At 34.5% G+C, this 23,168-nt stretch overlaps 1 protein-coding gene across 1 annotated transcript in view; it reads left to right on the top strand.

Annotated features, from left to right (window-relative positions):
• Positions 1–17,478, top strand: part of Oscillin (glucosamine-6-phosphate isomerase Oscillin) — a 120,002-nt gene extending 102,524 nt beyond the window's left edge. The window contains exon 6 of the mRNA XM_090392624.1: positions 16,906–17,478. Coding sequence (XP_090248750.1) covers positions 16,906–17,151 — 246 coding nt within the window. The 3' untranslated portion in view covers positions 17,152–17,478. The remainder of the gene's footprint in view (positions 1–16,905) is intronic.
• The last annotated feature ends 5,690 nt before the right edge of the window (positions 17,479–23,168 follow it).

Here is a 23,168-nt window from a genome sequence, read left to right as displayed (position 1 = left end):
ACACTTTCTCAAATCTACTTACGCCGTAACCATTCAAATGCAAGCCATCCATCTTATATAGATCCTTTCGCCCATCGAACTCACTCCACACATCCACAAATTCCACACCACTCGTCATACATAACCCACGCATAAAGTCATTCGCAATTAATGCCCTCCTTTCAAACATTTCACTGTCATACCGTGGCAAAAGACTAATCATTCTAACTGTCTCACTCTTTTCTTTTGCTACCTCAAACAATTTATTCAGGTCTTCTATCATTTCCATTTTATCTCCTTTCAAATCATTCGTACCTGCCACAACAATCATTTCTTTCACCCTTTCCTTTTGCTCTCTAATAGACTCAGTTACATCCTTTATGGTCGCACCAGGTTGGTACGATTTTGTCAAATCCTCTACTAACACACCTCGTACTGACGAGTTTCCATACAGCACTCTATCCTTCATTTTGTTCATGTTCACACTCGTACGCCTATTTTTCCTGTCATACTTTTTATTATTGGCTGGTTCATTCAGTCGACTTTTGCTCATATGCTCTAGCTGCTGTTTTTCCCTTTGTATCGCACCATTCAACAACGCGATCTCACTCATTGCATCTATCTCATCTTTTTTATTCTCTGTAAAACCATTAATATTATCATTCACACTTTCTACATTCACACTCTCACAATTCTCTGGTACAACCTCGCCGTTTTTTGTCATATCCCTATTTTCTTCATTCTGAAGTTTGACAAAAATATCACACTCACGATCCGAAATACACTTCAATTCCTCATTCTCCCTACATTTTCTACACACATTCACTCCTTTATTATCATCTAACCACACTCTGACCACACTCTGCAAAGCATACATTTCGCAGATAGTACACTGAATCATCTCCTTTACATTACCGTTCTTGAAAGAAGATGGCAAACCATCATTACTGGCCGCCATTTTCCTTCGTACTGGAGCCATACTAGTAATGTATTTTATCAAATTATAAATTATAATACCAAAAACACACAAACAGATGCACTAACAAAGCAAGGCAAACAAAACTATGAAATATTAAAGTAAATTTATCAACGATAACTGAAAATAACGCTTATCTTATCAGGAGCTTTCACGAACACTACACACTACGAATCCCTCTAGCAGCGACTTCCCGACATAGATTATGTTATAAAACACTTTAGTACACTAACTACACTAATAAAACTACCATAATATACTAAAATTACACAATTAAATCTAACAAAATATTAATAAATCAACAAAAATCACAAATCTTTCAAGAGCTCTCCGACAGTACATCCTTTCACCAGCTAGCCTCGACACCAGAATCAAAATTTACACCATATAACTATAGCGTTTTGAAGAGCTTTCCTCTTGGCACCTTGTCATATGCCTTTTCCAGATTCTACAAAACTTAAATATAGATCCTTGTTACATTCCCAAGATTTCTTGAACTATTTGTCTTGAAGTGAAAATCTGATCCCGGCGACCTCTGTTTTGGCCTAAATGCGGCTTGTTCGTCTCCAAGCTTCTTCTCCACAATTGTATTTAGCTGTTTCTCACGAATACTTGTATAAATCTTACCAGGAACACTCAGTACACAAATTATTCTGTAATTGTCATTCAACTTTATTTCCTTTCTTATAGATGGGTACCATTGAGTGCTCTACTCCAATCATCTGGAACTTTATCCTCTGACCAGGCTTTCTGAATTATGCAGTGTAAAAACTGTAAAACTTTTATACCTCTATATTTTTGCATTTCTCATCAAATATCATCTAGTCCAGTTGCTTTTCCACATTTCAGGTTTTTTCAGTGCACTTTCCTCCATCTCCATTATTTTTAATGTTCTTATCATAGGCTTCCCATGACTTTTGTTTTGATAATTTTACACAATGTGCTTTGCTTTCTCATAGTGTTCTCTATATTCCCTAAGAGTTCAAGGTGACTTATTTGCCAGGAACTTTCAATATGCTTGCTGATTTTTCTATCCTAATGGATTACCTCACCATATTCCACTGTGGCTGAATCAAAGTTTTTCTGTAGAGTTTGCCACTTGAATCTCCAAAAGTTTCGTTCTTGTTTACAAACTCTTTCAGTTTTTCTTGAATAATGCTTGTGTATTTGAGTCTACAGTTCACATCTGATAGCTGTTCAACTTTGATTCATTTCAAAACTTTCTTTCACACACCCTTTTCAATATTGCAGAATAAAGTTCAACTTTTCAAGTTCAATTTTATCCTGCTCAACATTAAATGGCGATAATTTCCTGTTTCAAATCCTCTGTATGCTTTTTTGTCCTGAACCAGTGGGATAACATCACTGTCAACAATAACATAGTCAATGAGACTTTTCTTATTCCTTGCCTCTTCTCTCCATGTGAATTTGTGCACATTTTTATGTTGGAACATGTTTTTAGTAATAACTTGTCCATGTCCTGAGCAATATGTAGCAGGTACTCACGATTATTATTAAATTTTCCAAATTTTCCCAAAACGTTCTTATGTCTGGTAATAATTTCCTACTCTGCTGTTTAGATTTCCAAGAAGGACCAACTTTTCCTTTCTCATCGAGTCAGCTGCCTTCTCTAATGCCTCAAAAAAATTCCATTTCTTCCTTATTAGAATCTTCTGTAGGACCTAAGCACAAATAAGTCTCATTGTCTAGATCAGTGATGGCGAACCTTTTTACCAAGGTGTGTCAGACATCCTTTTTTTTTTTTAAATATTGACGTTGTTGATGTGCCACTTGCATACATGCATTATAAATTTAACTACATAATCATAGATGGTGGCTTATACATATCATATAAGGCTATTTATTTAATAGGACATTGATATAAAAATCTATGAATTCATATTATACAATTAATTTAATAAAGTGAAATTACGAACTTACATTACGTTTAGTGACTTTTCTGTTGCTGAGTACGTAGAAAGTTCATTATAGAAGAGCTATAGTGTGTACATTTTAATGCTACACAGGCAGCGCTTAAATCATTGCTCAATCTATTTCTCCCTTTTGATTTGATATTATTTAAGGTAGAAAATAGAGTTTCACAAGAGTATGTAGAAGAGAAAATTATTAGAAGAGCTTTAGCAAAGATTTTAAGAGCATGAAAGTTTTCAGGATGGCTACATGCTTAGAATTTCACAGTCTGAATTTTTACATGCAGTATCATGCAGACATTCCAGCTCAAGTTCTAATTCATTTTTTCTTTTCTAGATAGGATTACACTGGAAGTCGGCTAGTTGCATTTCTAGATCTTTTAAACCCAACTGCTCAAAGCCATCTAATTTAAGATCCATGAATTCTGTTTCATCAGGATACTTTATGAATTGGATTGTTTGTTCCATCATTCGAAATTATTCAAATCTAGAAGAAAACTGCTCGGTTACTGACTTTAGAACTTCGATAGATTAGCTGATATGTTGTTCACAATTTTTGGGGCTGGTTTCATTAAAAAAAAAAATTTTCACTCTTTGGAAATACTTAAAATTGTTACTTTTTAAATCACGTTGAAATATTTTGAGTTTATTCTCAAAGCTCTTGATTGTGCCAAACATAACATCGACAGATTTTCCGAAATCTTGCAAATTGTATATTAAGTTCATTCAGGTGCAATGAAAAATCTGTCAAAAACATCAGCTTACTGAGCCAAGCAGAATCGTTCAACTGAGAAAATTTGTGCTCCATGCCCTTCGTATTTAAATATAATTTAATTTCATTTAAACATTCAACAAACCGTTCAACCATCGAATGTCATTGTACATTAATAGACCATTGTATACTGATTCAACTTCGCTAAAAGTGAATTAAATTCTCGTTTGTTTAAAGCCCTGGCAGCAATAAAATTAGTTACCTTTGTCACAATTCTCATCACATCATCCAAATCCTTTAAGCCTGATTTCGCACACAGTGTCTCCTGATGCATAATGCAATGGAAACCAGGAGATGACCAACATATTCTGTAAATTGTTTGATAAAACCGACAATACAGCCAACCATGTTAGGCGTGCCATCAGTTGTAATCGAAAATATTTTCGATAAATCTATCTGGTTCTCACGGAACACTTTAACAACACAGTCGCATATGTCTTTACCTGTCGTGTTTTGAGGTAAATTTTCTAACTTTATCAATTCCTCGTGCATAGAATCACCGTGAACATACCTTGCAATAATAGCCATCGATCTGATGACGTAATATCTATAGTTTCGTCGAGACAAATGGAAAAACAATGGCATGAGTTCAAGTCTTGTTGTATTTAATTTTCTATACTAGCATTCATTGATATAACTTTGTCTTTAATAGTATTCCTACTTAATGGTAACTCTTTCATGCGCATTACAATAGCTTCCTTATTATGAAAGTCCTAAAATAAAAATGGTGCACACTTTACGAAAACTTCTTTAATATAATCACCATCACTAAGTGGTTTCCCATGTTCAACAATAGCATGTGAAATACTGTAATTTGCAGCTACTAAATTTGAAGGTCCTGAAACAAATTTAAAGTCCCTGATTGTGATTTTGCCAGTTTTAGATGTTGCGATATGTATTCTTTGCATTCTTCAAAAGTTTTTTCTAGGAGCCATTCTGTGCTTAGATTCAAAATGTCTTCTTACATTCCAAGTTCTACTCACAGATAGCTCACCATACAATTTACAGAGAACTTTATCGCCTCTATCAATAACACCATATTGTTCAGTCCAGGCATCATGGAAATTTCTTCCACTTCCTTTCTGTGATAATTTGTTTTTTATTAGTGCTAGCTATCATTGTAAAAGGGTTCACAAATTAAATAAGAGCACAATTATATATAGCATAATTAAACAGTAATAATTAATAAGAACTAACAATTACTGGAAATGAATTATACACCAGCAACTCAAATTACTTAAGTGGCAGACCATGCAAGACTACCACTACCTCTTTCAGCAGGGTTGCCAGATTTATTCGTAGCAATTTTACGTTCGTAGCAACCTTGTTACGTTTTACTCTCTATCATGCTAATAAATAGCAGCTATTTAGAAGGTTTAGTCTGCAAGATTCCCTGACTAAATTGAATAACTGTTGTAATAGATATGGTATGAAGGTCAGCAATAAAAAGACATAGACAATGAAAATTGGCAGAATCGTTGGAAATTTCAACTGCATTGTGAATGGAGAACCTGCAGAACAAGTAAAACATTTCAGCTACTTATGCATGATTTTTACTGAAGATCGTAAATTAAATATGGAAATAGACAACAGATTCAACAAAGCTGGTATGGTATGAAGTCCACTGCATAAATTTATATGGAATAAGAGAGAAATTAGTCAGAACACTAAATTAGCTATATACAAGACAGTGTTCAAACCAGTTTTAACTTATGAATCTGAGCTGGGTCAGAAGTAAAACATTTGCCTAAAGACTAGAGACCGTAGATATGAGAGTCCTGAGAAAGATTAGAGGCGTGAATAGATGGCATCAATGACAATATCATATTAAAAACGAGGATATTAGGAAAGAACTTGACATTGTCAGCATCCAGGAATGTATTAGCAGAGCTAATCTCAGGTGGTATAGTCATTTAAACAGAATGAGCGAGGAAAGATTAGCAAAACAAGTGTTCTCCACCAGGTTGATAGGAAAACAACCCAGAGGAAGACCAAGATATAGATGGATTGATACAGTACAAAGTGCCTTAGACGATGGAAATATAATATCTGATAATGTTGGAGTCTTGACAAGTAACAGGTTGATTTGGAGGAAAATTGTAGATAGGAAGTTAGTAATGATGTAAATTTTTCATGTAGTACTAGTATATCCTGTACATCCCTTGATGGTACTTTGCAGGAATTTGATGATGAAAAACTGTGTAAATAAAAACCGTTCTTATATTTTTTCATATGCACTATATTCGTGTAAAAAAAGTATATAGTGCATATGAAAAAATAGAAGAATGGTTCCAGATGTGAAAACCCAGTACAAACAATAAGTTATTTGCAAAATATATGAAAATCATTGAATAAAACTCTATTTAATTTTAGTGGAATATTTTTTTTTTAATTTTAAATACTTATTTAAAGTATATACATATGTATCATTCTTAAAGAAAACAGTGTGTCACTAATAAAACAGAAATTCAAAAAGGCTCAAATACACTGTGCATATCGTTATTAAAATTTATTCACCATCACTTTCTGACAGTAGCTGCATTCTTTTGTGTGAGACTGGAATAAAATCACTTCCATCACTTGAAACACTTTGGCCTCTGTGTTGCATACTACAATAGCGAAACATCTTCAGTAAAAGGAACTAAATTAGCATTAATTTCCAATTGATTGGAAATTTTCCAATTGAAGGTTGATTTTTTTTTACCAAGAACTCTGTAATTAATCATTGAGATCTCCTGTTTTTACTAGATCTTTGTATAATTCTGCGTATCGCATCATACATTTCACGTTTAAGAATACTGAACGTGTTCAGCTTGTTCAGTATTTGGATCATGTGTAAGAAAATGACTTTGCAATTTACTACCCATTTGAAGCCCTTCTTGAATTAATCCTGCAGTGAGTGGAACCTCTTCATCACTTTTTTCTTTTTCATCGATTCTCAAGAACAGCTTCTGTTATTTCATCATCATCACTAATAGCCTTGTCAACCATCAATTATTCAATATCTGCAGACAAAAAAATCATCAAATCCTTCTCCTCCAACTCCATGTGTTAATCTGGTGATATTGGGATATTCAGTTGTTTGCAAAGGTACGGGGGTTTTCTTTTTTCCACATTCTGGCCAAGTAACTTTCCAACATGCATTTAAAGTTAATGGTTTAAAATCTGATAATGCCAACTTAGCAAGTTTGATACAATCCAAAATGTATTATTATTATTATGGGTATCTCCATGAGGTTAGTAGACTCATTGCGGGAGACCCAAACTATCAAAACATCTATCATATCTCTTCTTGAATTCATTTACAGACGAAGAACTCACAACTGAGTCAGGCAATGCATTCCATGAACCTCCATGTGAAAAACTTCATTCTCACACCCTTGTTAACCACACTTTACCTTAATTTCCAGGGATGGCCTCTTGTTCTTCCATCACTATCACACAGCTGAAACATTTCCCCTGCATCAATCTTATAAAAAAACTTTCATTCACCAACTTAGTCAATCTCCTCTGAACCCTCTCCACAACTTCCTCATCTCAAAGGAATCTAGGTGACCAGACCTGAGCACAGTAATCCAGATGTGGAAGTATCAATGCTTTATAAAGGGGAATAATAACCTCTTTATCTCTGGGTGTTAGTGTGTTCCTCAATAACCAAGTAATCCTATGTGCAATCTTGGACACCTTAGCAATGTGTCCCCTGAATTTCATCTCCCTATCCACCAACACCCCTAAGTCCCTAGCCTCATCAATCTCTTGGAGTACCGTTCCATCAATGTGGTACACAGCTGGCAATCTTTTAGTGTCAAAACGCAAACTTTACACTTTTCCACATTGAACTGACATCCATTACCTTTTGCCCATTTTGCCAGCTTATTTAAATCATCCTACAAACTCTCAACATCAACTTGATTTTTTATTGTGCTACCCAACTTTGCATCATCAGCAAACATCTGAATATCTCCCTTTAAGCCATTTCCTATATCATTTATGTACAAATTAAACAACAATGGCCCAAGCACAGAGCCCTGAAGCACACACCACTGATTACCTGCCTCATCCTGGACTCTGCTCCTCCATACACCACCTTCTGGTATCTCTCCCTGAGCCATTCTCCATCCATATCACTAGTTTAGTATCCATTCCCATCTGCTTCAATTTGCACAACAGTATTCCATGGGGTATCCTGTCAAAAGCCTTAACAAAATCCACTGTGTAGCTATTTCCTTTGTCCAACTCAGATGTCATTCTATTATAAAAAGTTAATAAATTGCTAAGGCAGGATCGACCTTTAACAAAACCATGTTGGCCCCTATAGAGTATCATATCCTGATCCACCCGTTCTTGAATTTTGTCTTTAACCAACTTTTCCAATACTTTTACCCCCACTCCCGAGATGGTGATTGGTCAGTAATTAACTACCGCAGTTTTAGAGCCACCTTTATGCAAGGGAACTACTTTGCCTTCCTTCCACTCCCTAGGGACCATACCAGAGTTCGAACTCAAGTTAAATAACCAAGTAAGAGGCATTGATGATTCCTTTGCACATTCACGCAACACCCGAGCTGATATTCCATCTAAACCTACAGCACTGTTTGCATTTAAATTTTGCAATATACTAAGTACCTCTGATTTCTTAACTTCAATTCTCACATTAGTTTTTGCTACAGGTACACAGATATCCTTACTTGGGTGATAGACTTTTGAAAAGTGATCACTCAGTAACTCTACTATTACATCTGAATTTGTCACCTCAGTACCATCAGCACCCACTAAAGTTATTCTTTCTTTTACTTGCCATATAGCTGAAGAACTCTTTGGGATTACCCTTGATCTCATTGGCTAAGGTCTTCTCATAATTTGATTTAGCTTTTCTTACTATACTGGTAACCTTCCTAGCTTGAGCCTTGTACTGCTCATGGGTGTACTGATCACCTTTCTCCTTGTAAATTCTCCATAACATTTTTTTTTTGCAGATCAAGCTTGATACTACTACTACTCATCCATCTAATGCCTACCTTGTTTGTTTTCCTGACCATGGGGACACAATCTGATATTGCCTTCCTCAGATACCTGCTGATTTTATCCCATGCACTGCTAACATCTTTCCCCTGCAATATGTTCTGCCATGGAATAGCTGCAAGCTCACTCCGAAGCTTGTTATAATTGCCTAACCTGTAGTTCTGTATGTACCCCCCCCCCTTCTTAAGAGAAAAATCCACAAATTTTGCAACCTCCCAAGTTAATACCACATGATCACTCTCACCTTACTTATGCATATATCCTCTGAACCAATGACCAGGTCCAACACTCTCATACCACATGTCCCTTCAGTTATGTGCTGTTTCAAGTAATTATCTCGTAGAAGATGTATGAATTCCATTTCTTTTTGCCATGTGATATTTCTTCCTTCCAGTTGATATCACCATAATTAAAATCCCCCATAATAATCACTAACTCTAATTTGCTGATGCATGAATTCAGTATCTCCCCCTGTACTCCTTGGCCTATAGCAGCATCCAACTGTATATTTGGTTGCATTGGTCACTATTTCACATCAGACTCAAATGAACTATCATTCAGATGTCTATCATCTTGATATACTACTTTCTTTGGCTGTAACTCATCATCATCAACAGTACTCCTACCCCTGTTCTATCTTCTCTATCCTCCCTGAAAATATATTGGAATGTTCTTATGTAGTAAGTTTTAAAGGTAGCGATCACACTCTGGTCTTGTGGTTGTATTAAGGATGTTGTATTAGGTGGCAGAAAACAAAATTCCACATTCAGGTGTTCTAAAACAGGATGGCCAAGAGCATTGTCTATAATCAATAAAACTTTAAAAGTACAGATTTTTTTTCCATCAAATAGCATTTAACTTCTGGAACAAAACGACGATGGAACCATTCGTTAAAAATTTCTTTTGTAACCAAACCTTTTTTCTTTGCCTTCCAATTCACTGGTAACATGCTAAAATCCACACCTTTCATTGCCCATGGTCTTAGGGATCGAGTAATGAGTAATGGTTTTAATATACAATCTCCTGAAGCATGGCTCAGGAGATCATATATTAAGTACTTGTGATTTCGCTACATAAGTTATACTTGACCTTTTTTTCCAAAAAAGATCGGTCTCATCTGCATTCCAAAGTTGACCTGGAGTGTAACCACCATTTTCAGTAATTTTAGAACTTTTGAATGAAATTCCCTAGCTGCTGGTTCATTTGCAGATGCGGATTCTTCTTTTATTTTTACATTATGAAGCACGTATCTTTTGAGGAATTTTGTAAGCCAACTTGTACTTCAGAAAAATCACAATTCTTGGCTCCTTTTCCTGAATCCATTTGTACAACCATAACGCTTTCTCTTTGACATTTCCATCTAAAGGTATTCCTTTTTTGGGGGGGAGGTGCTTAAGGGCCAAAGCTGTATAACTAAGAGGAGACCTCTACATAGCCTTTAAAGAAATGTAGAGAACCAACCAGCACTTCTGACATAATGTCCTGTCCTCACCTTCTCGTGGTGCACCCTGTTAGATATTATTACGGGCGACTCCAAGGAGTCCTTAGACTCATCGATGGAGGCCCTAAACATCATGTCAACAACTTTTCAGCTTCCATACAGTATCTATCATACCTTGCCTTGAACCCACTCGCAGTCATGGCACCCACAACAGACTCTGGCAACTTATTCCACGCATTCACCACTCTCCATGCAAAAAACCTAGTTCTAACACCTTTGCTAACCACACTCATGCCCAGTTTCAATGGATGGCCCCCCTAGTCCTCCCACCACCAGACCTGTTCTGAAAAATATCCACTGAATTAATCTTATAGAAACCTTCAGTAATTTGAATGTCTCAATCATATCACCCCCCCCCTCTTTCGCCTATCAACCAATGTCTGCAACCCACAAATCTTCAACATGTTCTCATAAGGTTCATTCCATAGACTGCTATCATCTTGGTCACTCGCCTCTGGATCCTCTCTACCTCCTCCATCAAGAAGAAACCCTGGCACCCAGATCTGGGCACAGTAGTTAAGATGAGATCTTATCAAGGCTCAATACAGAGGAACAATAACTTGCTTGTCTCTGCTTGTCAAAGTATTCTTCAGTAACCAAGTGATTTGATGAGCTGATTTAGCCACTTTTGCAATGTGCCCCCCCAAACTTCAACTCTCTATCCACCAACATTCCCCCCCAAATCCCTGGCTTCGTCAATCTCATGGAGTACAGTTCCACCAATGTGGCATACTGTTGCTAATCTTTTCACCCAAAAATGCATAACCTTACACTTTGCCACATTAAATTGACATCCATTCTCCTTAGCCCAGTCTCCCAATCTATCCAAATCATCTTGCAAAATTTTGACATCATGTGCATTCACTATTGCCTCTACCCAACTTTGCATCATTAGCAAACAAATGAATAGTTCCTCTCAGATCCTTTCTGATATCATTAATGAACAAATTAAATAGTAGTGGTCCAAGGACAGAACCCTGCGGCACACCACTAGTCACAGGCCGTCTTTTGGACTCTACTCCTGAATAAACTACTCACTGATATCTCTCCGTCAACCACCCTCCTATCCATCTCACCAATCCTATATCCATCCCCATATGCTGCAATTTGCTGATTAGAATTCCATGTGGTATCCTGTCAAAGGCCTTAGCAAGGTCCAGCAGTATGACTGCAAACCCATTAACCTTATCCACCTCAGCCGTCACTGTGTTATAAAACGTAAGCAAGTTAGTGAGGGATGATCTACCCTCACTACTCTTCACAAAACCATGCTGTCCCCCAAGAAAATCAAACTGAATGCGAGAATTACAGAAGTATTTCTCTACTGAGTTTTCCTGGTAAGATTTATGCCAGTATACTTGAGAAACGGTTGAGAAGGATTGTGGAAGAGAAGCTTGAAGAACCAGCTGGGTTCAGGCTAAATAGAGGCTGTCAGGATCAGATTTTCACTTTACGACAGATTGTTGAGAAATCATGGGAATATACAAAGATCTGTATTTAAGTTTTATAGGTCTGGAAAAGGCATATGACAAGGTGCTAAGAGAGAAGCTATTCAAAACACTACAGTTGTATGGTGTTGTCGGTGGGTCATTATATTGAGCAATATTTCGTCTTTATTTCAGTTGTAAGAAAGCACTTAGAATTGAAAGAAGTACAAGAAGATGGTTCAATGTTAAATCTGGTGTCAGACAAGGGTGTACATTATCCCCTGTGTTATTCATTATCCATATGGATCACATTATGAAAAAAAGTGGTATTAAACATGATATCAAAATTGGAGATGTTAATGTCAGCTCTTTGATTTATGCGGATGATGTTATACTTCTAAATAAATCTGCTACAAGTCTGCAAGATTCTCTTACTAAATTGAATAACTATTGTAATAGATATGGTATGAAGATCAGCAATAACAAGACAAAGACAATGAAAATAGGCAGAATCATTGAAAATATCAACTGAATTATGAATTGAGAACCTATAGAACAACTAAAACATTTCAGCTATTTAGGCATGATTTTTAATGAAGATGGTTAATTAAATATGGAAATAGACAGGATCAAAAAAGCTGATAAGAAGTCAACTGAATAAATTTATATGAAATAAGAGAGAAATTAGGCAAAACACTAAATTAGTTTTTTACAAGACAGTGTTGAAACCAGTTTTATCTTATGGATCTGACATCTGGGTTAGAAGTAATACCACTTGACCAAAGACTAGAGACCGCAGATATGAGAGTCCTGAGAAAGATTAGGGGTGTGAACAGATGGCATCAATGGCAATATCATATTAAAAATGAGGATACTAGGAAAGAAGTTAACATTGTTAGCATCCAGAAATGTGTTACCAGAACTAATCTCAGATGGTATGGTCACTTAAACAGAATGGGCGAGGAAAGCAAAACAAGTGTTCTTTACCAGGAAAAAAACCCAGAGGAAGACCAAGATATAGGTGGATTGATATGGTAAAAAGGGCCTTAGAAGATGTTGGAAGTTTTTTTTTTTCCCACTTGGTTAGACTATAATAAATTTAGTTTAATCCTTTATTCAAGTATAAGCAAACAAAGTTTGCAACTGAAGTATCTTCAGGACTGAGGCAGCTCATGGCAAAGGTGGACCAAGCTCTCTCACTCCTTGTCTTAGTATCTCCCATAATGCAAAGCACATCTTCTTGTGGACATGTATAATGCCATGCATTAAGGGAGGGGGCAGTACCCAGACTGGTTTCGACCTTTATTGAGGTCTTGTCAGTGGGAGCCAGACCCAGAGGTGGTGATACCAAGGTGGAAACAATGGAGAAGTCGTATTTACCTATACGGGTTGGCAAAAGGTGTCTCACCTTATTATTAAATTACTCTGGATTTAGAGAAAGATGTTAGAAGTTTTTTCCCCACTTGGTTAGACTATAATAAATTTAGTTTAATCCTTTATCCAAGTGTCAGCAAACAAAGTTTGCACCTGAAGTATCTTCAGGACGAGGCAACGCGTGTAAAGGTGGACCTAGCTCTCATCACTCCTTATCTTAGTATCTCCCATAATGCAGAGCACATCTCCCTGCGGGCATGTATAATGTTATGCATTAAGTGAAGGCCACTACCCAGACTGGTTTCGACCTTTATTGAGGTATCGTCAATAGGAGTCAGACCCAGAGGTGGTGATTGCTTCCACCTTGGTATCACCACCTCTGGGTCTGGCCACCTTTGCCATGAGCTGCCTCAGTCTTGAAGATACTTCAGTTGCAAACTTTGTTTGCTTACACTTGGATAAAGGATTAAACTAAATTTATTATGGCCTTAGAAGATAGAAATATAAGATCTGACAGTGTTGAAGCCTTCACAGGTAATAGATTGATTTGGAGGAAAATTGTAGATAGGAAGTTAGTAATGATGTTAGTTTTTCATCTAGTACTATCATAGCCTGTACACCTCTTGAAGGTAAATGTCAAGAATTTGATTATGATGATGGTATACCTTTTTGTGAGCAATATTCTATCCAAATTACTAATGCCTTTTCCTCCTTCACTTTTTATAATGTCTCTCGTATACGATGATAACTTGGCACCTAATTTTGTTCCATAAAGAACAGATTTTCTAATGGCCTCTTCATTTTTCTTAATCGTTCTCACGGTGGCTTTGTTGATTCCAAAATATTTCCCTAAGAATGTTGAACCTTCTCCAGCTGCTAAGCAATCTGAAATTTGGATCTTAATTTCTAAAGAAATAGCTTTTTTTTTCTTCTTCTGTCTAACTGAATTATCTGACATCATGATTAATGGGGTTAATGTTATGAAAATATCTCAAAATAGTATTTGATATTACGCATACAAAACTTCAAAATTTAATATATTCCTGTATAACTCTTTTGTTCATGAAACAAAACTTTCATGAACAAAACACAAGACATGTAAATGTTTTGAATTGTAAGCAAGAAATGATTGTTTAGCAAACAGCTTAACTCCTTCCAAGCAGCTTTATATAGGTGTGCCTCCCGTAATAGACTAACTTAACTTCGAGGAATCAGCATAGCATCCTTTGGCTTCCAGGAACCAACAGCATGTGAACATAACAGATCATCTTTCGGCTTAACTTTGGGGAATCGTAATTGCAAAAAATTTATTTTTTTTTTTTTTTTTTTTTTTTGTCGCCGGCACCATTGTTTACATTCTGTAGCGTACAGTAAAACATCGTGGGGATTCTCAAATTTCAAGTTTAAGTACATATGTATCATTCTAGGAAATGATTATTATAATGGAAATACCCTTTTTTTTAACAGAACTGAATTCAAACATTTAAAAATAAGCACCATTTGAACCATGTAAAATCAAAATATGCCGTGTATAAATAGAATTGCTTCTGTTTTTGAAATTGTGTAAAAAAAGAATTAGCTGTATAAGGGAGATATCCGTAAGCATTAGTTCAGTATAAACTAAAATGGCATGCAGCACAGAACTTAATTTCCGAGAACATGTTCGGCAATGGCTGTAGTAGTAATTAAACTACAAAAACTGGTTTCTGGTAAACTGAAAACAAGTATTTTTTGAATAAAACTGAATGTAGTCTATTTTTATGAGATGGAAGAATCTGGTTCTTATGGTAGTTTAGCAAATGCTATAAGCAGGACTATGTTCCAACTGTAAAGCATGGTAGTAGTAGTTTATAGAGATGTTTTTGTGGTATGGTACTGAAATTATGAGTTTTTTTGTTGAAAGTGTTTTCACTTGGTTTAATCCTCTAAATGTAAGCAAACAATGTTTGTGTATGAAGTATCTTCATCTGGGAATAGAGGCTAATGACTTCATATCAGTTGCCTTAGTATCCCATCATGCAAAGCACACACATTGAATTGCATAATGAAAATTGCATAATGTTAGTGGTCTACACCACCTAGCCAAAAATTCAATATCTCCTAGAATGCTTCTTTCTAAACACAAAAATCGTCTGACTGAACAATAAAATTTCCACAGTACAGTTAATTGTAAAGTATTTGTATGTATGTCATATTGCTGGTTTTCAAATCCATGTTTCTTCTTACCTTCCATGAATGGTATTTTAATTCTTTAATTATAAAAATGAAAAGACAGGTGGTAATGCGATGTTCAGAACTTTTGCATTTCTGCCATGATTTGAGACTGATTAGTGATATGTCCGATCTCCATACAGTTGAAACATTTAGATTTGGGGTAGTTGTATAATTTACAATGCTGCCACTCACTTTCTTTGTACTCAGAGATAGTTGACTATAACTTGAGTTGTACCAATATTGACAAAATTTAGGGGTGGGTGGGAGGGAGCTGTTAAAAACAGTTCCCTCCCTTTATTTTGTAGAGCATGTTTATAATAGGCAAGTGAACATAGTGAATGAATTCATATCACTGGAACACTAATTTGTTTGGATGAGTCAAAGTTTGACCTTTGACTGGATAGTTCGACCTGCATAGTTCAAATGGAATTCACCTTATCAGATGTGAACCTAGTGAAGTCTTTTCACCAAGGCTGTTTAAAGAACTAATTGTAGAAACATTATCATCCTATATGATAATGTTGAATATGGCTGGCATTGTTAGGGCAATAAGAAGTTACCAAGAATGAAAAGAGAAATTCAGGAGATGATGAGTGTAGATATTGTCTATATATTGCAGTACACCTGTGGTGTTCTATCATGCCATATTCATGCTGCTGCAATAAAAACAGATGGTAGTCTAAATAATTATTTTAGAAACAATGTATTGATCATACAGTATTATTGTATTCTTATATCTTCATGTTATTATGTGTGTCCTGTGTTCAGTACAATTTTTTTTTTAATTAAAAATGTCATGAAGATTACACAGACTGGTATTTTTTTTTCATTATTATTATTAATTTATATAAAGAGCCTGTGTAGCTCAGTGGATGTGGCGTTTGCACACCACCGCGCTTGGCCACACGAAGGAAGGCTTGGTTTCGAGTCTAGTCGGCGACTAGAGGAAATTTTTCTAAGCCTTTTTTCGACCGGTTCCCGAGTTAGTCGATCTCTGGCACAGGCAAGCAGGTTTTTCCTCCCGGAAACTCGGGTTTTTCGTCCTGTAAACTCAAGAAAATCGACCGTAGAACCCACATTATTTCAGACAATAAATATATTGTGGTAGGATTAGGGACCACGAGATGGCGGCACATTTGAGCCGTCTCTCTTCACTGCGTACCGCTTAATTAGTGATAGCCTTGGGCCATCTGTCTCTGATTGGGTACCAGTGGAGATTGAACTGCCCACTCAGTCTCCAAAAGTTAGATAGGGCTAAATGGCCTCGCCTACTCCCGTATACGGGAATAAAAAGGCGTTAGCTGATTTTTGATTTTATTAATTTATTTTGTAGAGAAGTTTTACTTTCAAAAAAATATTAAAAAAAATTAGAAAAAAAAAAGTGCTTACATTCACTTCCTGGTATTTCATGCACTACACTACTAACACTAAGAGCAAAACTATAGTGTATTTTTCAGTGCTTTTTATATGATTAAGGCTTGCTTAGGAGTGCACAGAGTTCTAGTCTTATCCTTGGGTTTACTTATCTGTATAAGGGGGGTGCAGAAATTTTTCGAATGGTTCCGGAGGACTAAGGTATTTAAAAAAAAAATTAAGAAATGTGACTTTAGAGACTTTCAAAATTCATAGTTAATTTTTTGGTAATGCAAGACATATCTAAACTTGATTTTTAGTTATTGATTTAATTTTATTTCTTTGCATGCCTGTAGGTAATGATTATTATAACTGGAGCACACAAATCATTTGCTCTTTATAAAGCTATAGAAGAAGGAGTCAGCCACATGTGGACAGTTTCTGCATTCCAGTCTCATCCTAAAGCTATTTTTATATGTGATGAAGATGCCACTCTAGAACTTAGAGTGAAAACTGTAAAGTATTTCAAAGGTTTAATGAGAATTCACAATAAACTTATCCAAGATGAAACAGTTATTGAAGAAGGGGAAGAATCAAAGTGATGTGCTTTCTCTGAAAGTTAATAATTTAGTTTTCAAAAATATTCATGTTGAATCATTGTTTTTATACTCTCGGTGGCTACAATGAGATATTTTAATAATGATATTTTTTCTTCTGTGGAAAAGGTAATTTTCAACTATCTTTTGCAAATCATGCATCTTTAATTTCCAGTCTTGGAAAGTATATTGAAATGGCCACATCCTTGTGCAATAATATTTGTGTGTGTGTGTACCAAAAATATAGAATTGTTATTTTTTTAAAATGGTTGCCTTGAAAGTTTTGGAATTGAAAACCTTTTGGAATTAAAGTTTGATATTGAAGATTGATAAGCTCTTGATTATTATAAATATAGTAAATAATTTATTTAAATAATAAAGTTTAAAATTTTAAATAGACTATTTCTTTGATTCATCAGTTTGATGATAAAAGGGATTTCTTTGAAATTCTTCATGATGGTATCCAAAGCATACAGTAACAATCAATCAATGATTAAAATTAAGCCACAGCGCTCTCACTAATCAGTTAATCCATGTATATCATACAATGAAGTATAAATTCTTATAAAATTTTTGAGCATGGCTGATATAATACATAAACAGTGTAAAGTAATGTTAGTATAAAACAGTAAATAATGGCCAAGACTGTACTGTGCTTATTTAGTCTTGACCATATCTTATGGGAATGCACTTTGGCTAGTATTTGGCCGATTTGTATTTGTATCTCAGCTAGTATTATTTACTATAAAACTATAATAAATAATGGGTGAATCTGTCATCCACAATTGGGCGTAATGGCATATTGTTTGTGGATTTTTTGGCACCCCATATATATGTTGGAGAGAGGATTATGATTTGTTTGTGACTTCCATAAGCCAAGAGAAGTCATAAATTAGAAGGCTTTGTGGGAGTTCATTATACTCTTCAAGAAAAATGTCTGAAGAAACATTACTAGGATTCGCTATTTTTAATGCAATAAGCTCTTGGACATTTTTGCAAAACCTAAAGACCTGTTGCATTTGTTTTGTCTATCCATATGAATTGCTTTACTATTCCTCTGGCAGGTGCCAAGCTATGTGCTGATTTTGTTTCAAATGGACCATTTACAGGACCAAAGTATTTTTAAATTGCATTTAACAGTAGCTTCACTCTAGCTTGATGGAATTTAATTGAAAATTTAGGTTAGGTACACAAAACTATGTCAATATCAGTTTTCGATTCAGTAATATTATGTTATTGCCAAAAATTTGTCAAAATTAGCTGATAGTAATACCTCCATTCATGCTGTGTGGAATTAATTTTGGTTTCAATTAGGCCATTTGTACAAAATTGGACAAAAGAAGACTGTATACATTATATAAGCCAAAAATGACTCAATGTTTCATAAACTACAATATAACTTACGACCAGTGCCGTATTAAGGGGCGGGCTGATTGGGCAGCTGCCCGGGGCTCCAAAACTAAGGCCAGCAAGAGCCTTATCTATGCAACTTTGAAAAGGCGAAGTAGAGTCTTATTTCTTATTAAATGTCCATAGGGAGAGTGAAGAATGTATTGATAGCAATAATAAACAGTAACAGTAAAATAAACCACCGCTAGATAGCAGGGACTTCATTTTATAACGGTCGTCATCACTATTCATTATGCATGATTTTTTTTTTTAATATTTAAGATAGGATGGATCGCAAAGAAATTAAATTAAAAATATTATGCACTATAAAGTTATTTTAATTTAAGCTCGAATTATAAAAGTTTAGTAAACAAATCAAAAATGTACATAATATTCAGTAGGTGAGGTGGAAGCATGCGCAAAAGGTTGAATATTGGTACCACGTGGCACATTAGCTAAAACAATTAACTAATTTAAAACTCTTGGAAAAGTTGTCAAACAAAGACTTTCTCCATATTGATTCTAACTTTAGGTGTTAGTTCATTAAATTAGAATTATACAAGATCATCCTTGTCCATTCTGTGTTTGTGTATGTTGTGTGTTTTGAAATTATTAAGTATTTCTTTTTGTTTTATTTTGCCTATTCTTGAAATTTATAATAATACTGGTAATTTAGTGGTAAGTTTTACATTTTATTATTTTTACTAATAAATCCCCTTTTATTGTTAATTCAATTTTTTTTTAATCATAGAAATTTGGAATTTCTAACCCTTCAAAATGTCTTCTAAAAAATTATCTGGAGCAGAAAACCGTAAAAGAAAATTAGAAAAAGAAAGAAATATTTCTAAAAGTGCAAAATATTTAACTTTGCAATTAATATTTAACTTCCTAAATTCAACAACAACTTCATCTTCACCTGACTCTACTTTTTTTAACATTTCAATAAAAGAAGATGCATCATGTGATAAATTCTAGAGAATTAGACTCTGATATAATGATATATAGTAATGATATAATGATGAAATTTTTTTATTTTTTTTTTAAATAATTGTTTGCAATAATGTCCATACTTGTTTTGTATGTTATGGACTGTAGTACCTAACAGATATTTTGGGAATTATACGTCATGTGTTCATTTTCTGTTTGTTTTTGTGCTTTGCTTTTTTTTTTTACTGCCATATTTAAAAAAAAAAAAAAAAAAAAAACGTAAACCATTATGTTTGTTCTATTTAAGTTTTAAGTTCTGATCTAGTATTATTTACTATAAAACTATAGTAAATAATGGTAAAAATAAATGAAGTGCACAACCTATTAAAGAATGATCTATTCATAAACAAATTTAGTTGCAAAAGAAAGAGTACTCTTTTCTTACTTGACATTGAACGTGTCAGCAAGTTTCCCAATTTAGCATCTATAATACTTAACAAGTCATTAGAAATGGCAGCTAAAGAAGAATATGGGCAACTAAAGTCTAGAATCATTATTATTATTATTATTACTATTATTATTATTATGTGACACCTCCAGGGAGTACAAAGACTCATCGAGGGAGAGTGTGCCAACAGCATCAAACAATTGATTCCCTTCCAACTACTAACCATGCTCAAACTTGCTTAACTTTTAGTGAGCCATTAATAGCACAGGCTTTACAAATCAATCTAGAAACCTGTTCATAATCTGAAAACTAAGAGGCAATTGGCTGATTGTATAATACCTGTTTGATATGGCATATTATTATTAATAACATGGTTTGTTTTGATGGACATGTTCAAGATTAGGTCAAATTTCTTGCAATCAGTCAGTAGAGATGACATGGAAATCATATAATGATATTTAAATGTGTTTCACCATTTGCATGTGAATCACCAAAAAATCAGCCATGCATAAGACAAAAACATCTATGTATAGCTACATTTAAAGATAAATAAGATGATCCTTCATTGAAATGGCACATACATTGTCAATGAAAATTAATGTATTATATATAGTTAAATCATATAAAGGTAACCCTCGTATAACGCTCTACTTGTACAATGTGGTTTTAATATAACACGCGGTCTACAAATTGTAGTAACCCTTTATCTTTTCCTATGTTTTTCACCGTGCGACTTGAAAATCAAATTTTATCCTTGTTATATTTGTGTCTGCATGTATCAGCATTTATATTAAGGGAAATATCCTTTAGCATGCATGTACATCAATTGTTTATCGTATAAAATGTTTTTTGTTGAAAATTGTGTTCATTTTCTGCCAGGAAAGGGCATTAAAAATCATAAGTGTGTTAATCTCAAGCTGAGCACTTTATTTTCTAGTGAGTTACATACATAATTAAAATGTAATCCTTTTTTATGTAAAAAAAAAATATTTTTATAGTAATGGCCCCAAACTGCAACGAAAGAGAAAAACCAACATTGAAAAGAAAATTCATTTCTCTCGAAGAAAAAAAATTAAAATCAGTTGAAAAATGGAGAAAAACCAGTTGTTGTGGGGACTTTGAATTTAAATTAATTAATAATTCGAACAATCAAACAAAATGAACATAAAATTCGAGAAAGTTTTATTGCTAGGTCAACGGTAAGTGCAAAGCATGTTGTTCGTGTACGCGATATTCTAATGGAAAAAAATGGAGAAATCTCTAACGATTTGGGTAGAAGATTGCACTCAAAAGGTAATTTTCTTGGATGGAAATCTTATTAAACAAAACTCTCAAAGTTTATAAACATTTGTAGTGCAGACCAGGTGTTCAATGCGGATGAATCTGGGTTATATTGGAAAAAAATGCAAAAATGCACCTATATTTAGAAAAATGAAAGATCAGCTCCTGGATTCAAAGTTTCCAAAAATAGAATTACTCTAGGGTTTTGTAGTAATGCATCAGGAGATATTCTAATGGAAAAAAATGGAGAAATCTCTAATGATTTGGGTAGAAGATTGCACTCAAAAGGAAATTTTCTTGGATGGAAATCTTATTAAACAAAACTCTCAAAGTTTATAAACATTTATAGTGCAGACCAGGTGTTCAATGTGGATGAATCTGGGTTATATTGGAAAAAAATACAAAAATGCACTATATTTAGAAAAATGAAAGATCAGCTCCTGGATTCAAAGTTTCCAAAAATAGAATTACTCTAGGGTTTCGTAGTAATGCATCAGGAGATTACATGACAAACCAATGTTTATTAACTGATTCTCACATCCTCGTGCTATGAAAGATTAAAATATTCGCTTTATTTTATTTCGCCTAAAACATTTATGCATTATGGACAATGAAGTTTACGTACAATTTGTAATTTTTATAATTTTATACTATGTATTTGTTTCATAGTTTGTTTCCTTAACTTACATGAATTACCTAAATAAATAAATTTTTTGTTAGATATGTGATTGTGTATATAATTTTTTAAAAAAAATGAAAAAATGCACCTATATTTAAAAAAATGAAAGATCAGCTCCTGGATTCAAAGTTTCCAAAAATAGAATTTCTCTAGGGTTTTGTAGTAATGCATCAGGAGATTACATGACAAACCAATGTTTGTTCTGAAAAAATGATTTCAGAACAAAACCCTACTTTTTCTATGTGATCTGAGTTTTGCATAACGCGATTTATATAACGCAGAATTTCTATGGAGCCTAACATTGGTGTTATACGAGGGTTACCTGTATATTAAAATAATATATAGTTGAAAAATTAAAATTAACAAAGGAAGAAAGCAGGAATTTATAGGACAAAGGTTGGTGCTGATTTAAAAAAAATAAATACTATCAAAATTCTGTGAGTAATTGTGAGAAGCCACAAACAAGTTTTCACTAAGCCAGTCACACTTTAACTTCACATTAAAAATAAATTGAGAAGTAACCTTGTCGTGAAAATACTTTACACAAGTAAACTTTTATGCTGATACTTGGATAAAGGATTAAACAAGAATATAATTTCTTGGCATTTTTAATTTAATTTGATCAGAATGATTATTGTTCATTTAGCAGTCTGTGATAAAAATTACTTGTTAGTCCCACTCCATCCTTCTTACAGCAATCCCATTCACAAAAGGCTAAAAATCTATAGCAATAATGCAATGACGTCGCAACTTGTGCAGTCTGACCCCTGAATGTCAGATCCTTTTCCTCCACCACTCCCAGGTCTCTCATCTCCTCTTACCTCCTTCAAAATTTCTCCACTGAGTGTATATTTTTGCATTCCCTCATCGCCCACCAAATCTAAGAGCCTCGTGCTTTGCATCATTGAACTGATAGTTCCACTCTATAATAGATTTAGTTTAATCCTTTCCACTCATTTTCCCACTCGTACAATTTATTCAAGTCCTGTAAGGCCACAACATCTGCTTGACTTTCTTGCTCCTCTGTGTTGCATGATCTACAAACAGTTGCATATTTTCAGTTAAATTCATCTCAGTGTCATTAATATGCAAGTTATTATTATTATTATTGTTCCGGGAAACTCCAAGGAGTCGACAGACTCATCGAGGGAGGCCCTAACATCATGTCAAGAACAACTATTCAACATTCACACAGTATCTATCATACCTTGTCTTGAACTCATTCACGGTCGTAGCACCCACAACAGACTCTGGAAGCTTATTCCACTCATTTACCACTCTCCAAGTAAAGAACCTAGC

Source organism: Typopeltis vanoorti, chromosome 5, assembly GCF_054136105.1.
Source record: "Typopeltis vanoorti isolate ZY-2024b chromosome 5, IOZ_Tvanoo_1.0, whole genome shotgun sequence".
Lineage (NCBI taxonomy): Eukaryota > Metazoa > Arthropoda > Arachnida > Uropygi > Thelyphonidae > Typopeltis > Typopeltis vanoorti.
Note: the sequence above shows the minus strand (reverse complement) of the source record. Positions and strands in the feature narration are given on the sequence as shown.